At 37.2% G+C, this 7,362-nt stretch overlaps 1 protein-coding gene across 1 annotated transcript; it reads left to right on the top strand.

Annotated features, from left to right (window-relative positions):
• The first annotated feature begins 290 nt into the window (after positions 1–290).
• LOC140959274 (uncharacterized) lies at positions 291–1,610 on the top strand. Its single transcript, XM_073417148.1, has 2 exons — positions 291–481; positions 1,076–1,610. Exons 1-2 carry the CDS (start codon positions 291–293, stop codon positions 1,608–1,610), a joined length of 726 nt encoding a protein of 241 aa, XP_073273249.1.
• The last annotated feature ends 5,752 nt before the right edge of the window (positions 1,611–7,362 follow it).

Here is a 7,362-nt window from a genome sequence, read left to right as displayed (position 1 = left end):
CCCAAAAAGAATTCAATATTAGACAACAAAGATGGCTAGAATTGGTAAAAGACTACGACTGTGACATTAGCTACCATCTGGGAAAAGCTAATGTAGTAGCAGACGCACTGAGCAGAAAGACAGCAGTCATTACCCAATTATCACTTCGGAGGCCACTGCAGTCCGAGATACAACTATTCGAGCTTGCAGTATATGCTACGGGCGAGGCCCATAATCTTGCCACCATGACAGTATAGTCAACTTTGAAAGATAGAATCCGTGAGGGACAGTCTTCTGATGAACAATTGCAAATGTGGAGAGTGAGAGATGAAGCAAAAGACCGGAAGCTGTATTATGAGGTGGATGGTATAGTTCGATATCGATATCGACTTTGGGTTCCTAGTGGCGATTCTTTGAGGGAGGTCATTATGAGAGAAGCTCATGACACGCCATATTCCATTCGTCTTGGAAACACGAAGATGTACAAGGATCTTCAATTATTGTATTGGTGGCCGCGCATGAAACAAGATATGCTTCGATTTGTATTCGAATGTTTGACATGTCAACAAGTTAAAGCCAAGCATCAGAGGCTAGCGAGAAAGCTTAAGCCACTCCCTATTCCCAAGTGAAAATGGGAAAATATCACTATGGACTTTGTTGTGGAATTGCCGAGGACTATAAAGAGATACAATGCCATTTGGGTTATAGATGATCGTCTTACGAAATCTGCACATTTTCTACATATCAAGACGACATTCACCATGACACAGTATGCCGAGTTGTATATTCGAGAGATAGTTTGACTGCATGGGATTCCAGTGTCTATCGTTTCTGACAAAGATTCGAGATTTACTTCATATTTATGGAAGAGTTTGCATGCAGCGATGAGGACTAAATTATTATTCAGTACAACATTTCATCCTCGAACCGATGGCCAGTCAAAAAGGGTGATTCAAATTTTGGAGGATCTACTCCGAGCTTGTGTGATTGATTTTCAAGGAAGTTGGGAACCTAAGTTACCTCTAGTGGAGTTCACCTATAACAATAGTTATCAATCATCTATAGGAATGGCTCCCTACGAGACACTATATGGAAGGAAATGTAGATCACCCATACATTGGGATGAGGTTGGCGAACGAGGAGAATTTAGTTCGGACTTGATCAAGCAAACAACGGAGCTAGTAGTCAAAATTCGGGATAGGATTAAGACTGCACAAAGCCGACAAAAGAGCTATGCCGACAAGCATCAAAGAGAGTTGGAGTTTGCAGTGGGCGACCATGTATTTGTGAAAGTAGCACCCTTGAAGGGTGATATGAGATTTGACAAGAAAGGAAAGCTTAGTCCGAGGTTCATAGGGCCATTTGAGATTTTGGAGAAAATTAAAACACTAGCCTATAGAGTGGCGTTGCCACCGATGCTAGCCAGAGTACACAACGTATTCTACATCTTGATGCTGCGTAATTACATGTCAAACCCTTCACATGTACTAAATAATGAGCCACTGCAGTTGACTCCGAATATGACATATGAGGAAAGACCCATACAAATCTTGGCTATGCAAGAAGGAAGACTCCGAAACAAAATCATACCAATGATCAAGGTCAAGTGGCTAAATCACTCGGAGGAATAAGCTACTTGAGAAACCGAGATGGACATGAAAAGTCACTACCCAGAGTTATTCCGTAAGTCTAATTTCGAGAACAAAATTTTATTTAAGGGAGGTAGGAATTGTAAGGTCCGAAAATAAGATGACGTAATCCAACTGCATTCAAATCTAAAGAAAATGGAAAATGACTAATTAAATGATTTAATAGCATGAATTAATTATGATATGTATGATTACATGTTTAAAAATAGGGTTTATTGGAAGAATTCATAAAACAATATTTTTAAAGATTATTCGAGATGCGATCGAGGAACGGAGATCGAGGGCTGAAAAAGGGAAAATATTTTTACTAAACAATTGTTTTTAATTATTTAAAATAAGGTTTATGCTATATGATATTTTTGAGAATAAGGTGTTTTGAGGTGATTTTATACGCCGAGCCGTAATTTTTAACGGTATTCGATTTTCGACGAAAATATGAACTTTTTGAGAACTCGGCTAATATTTTCACAATATTTCCTAAACAAAATATTTTAAATATTTCTTAATGGCTTAATGGGCCTAATATACTAGACTAATGGGTCTAGTCTTACACCATGTGTTTTAATCAAAATAAAAAGCCTAAACCCTACCCCATAACCCACATACTACACGCCCCTCTCCCCTCACACACACACACACAAGGACTCCTAGCAGCCACCACACACGCACACACGAAGCTTTGAAGGAGGAAAATCACGTTTTCTTGGTAGAAAATCAAACAAGGGGTCCGTTCGTCGCCGTTCTCCGCATCTCAACTTATTTGTTGTGCGTAAACTACGCAAAGCACGTCATAAATCTCTTTTTTCTCATCTAACACACCATATTACGTGTTTGAATTGTGTTTGCATGAAAAAAGATGTTGGCCTTGCTTTTATTTTCATTTTTATGCTTTAACATGACAAGAACTTATGTGTTCATGATCCAAAACCTATGATATTGTTGCATTAAGGGGCTACCATGTTAGGGTGGCTTGAGGAGACGATTTTCCAGCGTGTTAGAAGTCACACGAGTCATGGTTAAAGGCTGCACATGAAGGGGATAGGGGTGGAACGAAAATATTGCATGTTGGGCACCAAGGATATGGTTAGGGGGAAAACCAGCGCACGGGTCAACCAGGGCTTGACCAGGGATCGGTCTAGACACAGCTAGGTGTGAGGAATAGTCCTAGCCACGCTAGGACTCAAGCCCGACAGCCGAGGAAGAGCCCATGCACGATGGGGCTCTTCCCACACAGCCGAGGGTTGTGCGGCGCAAAAGGGGAACCACTGTTGGGACATCGTGTTCTCGCACCCAAGACGCAGCGGAAGTTTAAAAATTTTGTTCTTTGGCATCGTGTGTTTAAAACCATTCATAGGGTGTTTTAGAATCACACTTTTGCATTTAAAACGCTGGACTCCAAACTATTCCGATTTATACGCGGAGATAGTCCTTCTTGTAAATTCTACGAACGGCTCTTCTCCTTTGATTGTCTAATTGGGTCCACGATCAGAAACTGAATTCTTTGTTTGGATTGCACTAGTAATTCCAAACAATTCTTGCGTTGAGACTGCAATCTCCGAATTTTCAAAATCCGAAGATTATGCAATGATTGGAAGAAAACCCAAAAGGCCAACAATTTTTATTATTTTTTCTTCTTGGTGGCCGAGAGTTTTTATCAAGGGGAGGAGAGTTTTTGTTTTTCTTTTGTGTGCAAAAACTAGGTTAGTTTAATATGAGTCCTAGTGGTGTATATATAGAGTGAGACTCCTAATCTAATTAGGAGTCCCTCTCCCACAAGGACTCTAATAATCTCATTATATTATAAACTCCCATATAATTAATATATAATGTATTTGTTAACATTTAATAATACATTATATAATAATATCATATACACATATTTTATATCATCATATAAAATATATACATGTATATATGTATTAAATTAAATAACTATTATTTAATTTATAAACTAACCCATTAGTTAATTTAATTTTAGACTACTCTAAAATATTTATGGGAATTTATGCATGTTAGTAGTCACCACTACTAGCACAATTATTTAATTAGTAAATTCCAAATCTACTTAAAAAATGATTCCGAACTCATTATAACCCTGATCGACGATCCGAAAGCACCGATGTACCAAGGATATAAATCTTGTTCATATAATGAAAATTAAAAATTTCGAAGATCAAAATTTCATTTACCAAATTTAGAACTTACTATATTTGGCAGCTTCCAGTTTTAGTGAACTCCTTCACAAAATAGGTAGTTCCACTCTCCTTCTTTATTCAGCAATCATGACAACTTTCATTTCTTCCATCATATAGAATCAGTTCATAAACTCCTTTATAAGCTTCTTGTTTGATTTCCATCAAACTATAGTCGCCAAATTCCAACTCCTTGAAATTTGACTATCTCAACGGAAACACAGAATCCGATACTTGTGTGACCCTCAATGGTTCAGGGATATAGCTAGCCGTGGGTCCACATCTCCATGTGATTCAGAATAACATTTATTCTTAATCGGGTTTACCCTAGTTAACCTCATTCTTTTCATCAACTCCTTGATCAAGAATGTCAGAGCTCATTTTTGATTGCACCTATCGGATCATGGTAAGAGCGTCTAGTAGCATCGCCCCATGCTCCCCTAGGTATCACTGATAGTGCTTGCAAGAACCTTTAGTCATGGTTAGCATACAGTACGGTCCTTTCAACACATATATCCCGATCGAATTTGCAACCATTGGTATATCGAGAGTTGCATATGAATTCGATAACGTTGTGATTTATCTTTGAGTACCAATAGTGGCATGGTATGTGCAACTAGGAAAACATCTTTCCCTAAAGCACATTTCTTGCTCTGGCTAGAGACTCTTTGCACTATTAACTCATCAGATCACATAGGATATCTTCATACGTAGGCGAACGGTGAATCCTCGACCACAATGCATTTGCTCATACGTATTTCGAAACTACACCCAACCTCGCCACCTGATGACCCTCAATGGAGTCGGTAAACGGATCAAAGTACATTCTAGTACGTATAGCCCCTACATTGTCCCGGGTCAAAGGAATAATGGTGTATAACCATAACTGCGTACTATTCCACTCGATAAGTGAGAACCACTTGGACAGTCCGAGGGAGGTTGTTCAGTGCATCATCATATGATCACCCATCTGTGTGGATTGACATCTCCATGCCCTTGCCAATGAAACATGACGTTTACATCACATATGCTAGTCTCAAGCTCGAGCGACCTTTAACCTTGTTTTAGGCGTCTGATTCGACTAGGAACCTGTTTAGAATATATGGTACACTTCCTAATGAGTTTCATGATCTTACGTTGCGACGCAGACCTCATGGTACCTATTGTATATTCTAGTACTTTATCTATGCAGCTTGCATGGGTATACAGATAAAGTATAATGTCATAATCGAATAAAATCGTAAAATATTATTAAAATAAAGATTGTTTTACATTATAGTCAATAAAGCTTGAGCCACAAGCTGGCTTGCCGGACACCTATTCTAACAACCACGACCTGGCCAGGGGGTCCAGGCTAGGTCTAAGGGTGGTCTAGTGAGGGTCACGAGGGTCTGGGCTTGGGTGATGGCTCAGGTGAGGAGTCATAGAGGCGTAGGAGTCCTAGCTCGCAAGTGAGGATATCACGTGGCTTGTCTCAGTTCGAGCAGGGAGTGCAACAGGATAGGGGCTGGTTAAGTGGGTCAGGTCTTGTCCATAGGGTCCCTAGGTGGTCTGGTCAGGGGCTTGCTCGAGGTGGCTCGAGGGTGTTTCGAAGAAAATGTGAAGTGGCTCGAAGGGTAAGCTAGGGTTCGGTTATTGGGTTTAAAAGGCTAAAGGGTTGAACCATGGTCCACGGGGATCGAATCATGATTCACGAGGGTAATTTAGGTATAAAAAGTTTATGTTTAAAATTTGGGATTTAAATAATAAATTTTGAATTAATTCGGGAACTAAACGCTCTACGAATTAATAATTATGAAATTAAATCAAAAGCCTCGAATTTAAGCTAAATAAAAATATAAAAAATTTAATTTAAGCTTAAATAATTATTTGGGATGGTCTAGAGTTAACGCAAGTAAGAAAAAAAATCAAAAATCGAGAAATTCTAAGTCTAGGGGTAAAACGGTCATTTTATACCTAAAAATAGTAGACGTCCTAGCAGTGCCCTGAATACTGTAAATAATGCTAAAAAATACGCTGCATGCTTGATTTAAAAATAATAATTATTATATGTTTGAATTTTTATTAGTGGTGATAATACGAAAAGTTGAAGGAGGTGAAGTGATTGTGAGTAATACGTTGATACGACGATTATGATAATATGTAAGGTCAAAGCTCAGTTGACGGGTGAGAGTGTCGCTCATGTCCCCACCGCCCAGTACTGTAGTTACACGTAGATAGATCCATCGACCTTCAGCTAATATGAAAGTCACAATTAACGATCCGAATTCAATAAAAGAAAAACGTATACGTATTTGATGAAGAGGAAAATGTATATGATGAAAGAAAAAATGTTGTGTTTATGCATGTTCATGAAAATTTATGTTACGTAAAAGTATTTTCAATGTTCCATGTGGATGTATATGTATTACTCGTTACCAAGATTATGGTTTGCTGAGTCATTAGACTCACTAGGTGTTATCGATGCAGGTGATCACGATATTGATGTTGTTGAGGGACTTGATGGTTGATCTTGCTGGACTGAAAGTGCACACAACCTGATGACCAGCACTAGCTTTCCGCAATTTAAATTAAGTTTATGATTTAAGTTTACGTTAAAGATTTTTACGACTTGTGATGATTTTGAGTGGTTTTTGAGAAGATGTTAGATTTAGGTCGATTTTGAAATACTGCTAAGTTTAGGTCGGTAAACTTTACTTTAGTTACAAAAATATCAAATCAACATATTGATTATATATTTATGGTATCAATTGACTCGAATTTGGTACAAAATCATGATTTACACTTCAGTTTTAGATAGATGAAATGTAAAAGATATATATGTCAAAGATTTTAATACATTGAACATCTGTTTTTGTATCCTATCTAAGATAGTTGATATCAATTATCTATGCCTAATTTTCACATTGAAAAGGACATGTGGGACAAGAGAACACATACATTTTTTTTATGTAAATCAAGGAGTGCAAAATATTTTCCTTCTGACGGATATATTTATCTCAAATCCAAATTTGAGCACGAGGATTTAAAGATATTTTACCCTCGATTTTCACAACAATGTAAAACACAATTTATGTTCTTATTTTTGAAGATATATTAAATCATACTATGATAATCGCGAGATAAGCGGATCACTAGCTTTTCGAGTTAGATGAAAATATATTTGATTTGTTTATGAAATTACCGAATTTGATGTCCAAATTTATCCAAGACGAACACGAAACCAAATTGTCTTATTTGATAATTCGCAACCTTTACTATTTAATTAAAATATAATATAATTATAAATTAAATAAACATATTTCTACTTTTTATTTTCAAATAACTCACAAATATATTCATATATTTAAAGCCGAACTCGATCTTTTATTCAAACCTACTTTGAGCAAAAAACATCAAAAATTTCAAACTTCGAATCCACTTGAATATAACTTACTTGAGCTTTAAATTTTTCTCAGATTCGGCTCGATTTAATCCGTTTGACAACATGAAATAATCCAATACCGTTAGAATCTAGAATCCTTCAAGTTCTATTCACGAGG

The sequence above is a fragment of the Primulina huaijiensis genome, chromosome 15 (assembly GCF_012295235.1).
Source record: "Primulina huaijiensis isolate GDHJ02 chromosome 15, ASM1229523v2, whole genome shotgun sequence".
Classification (NCBI taxonomy): domain Eukaryota; kingdom Viridiplantae; phylum Streptophyta; class Magnoliopsida; order Lamiales; family Gesneriaceae; genus Primulina; species Primulina huaijiensis.
The sequence above is the reverse complement of the archived record's forward strand: the minus strand, read 5'-3'. Positions and strand labels throughout refer to the sequence as shown.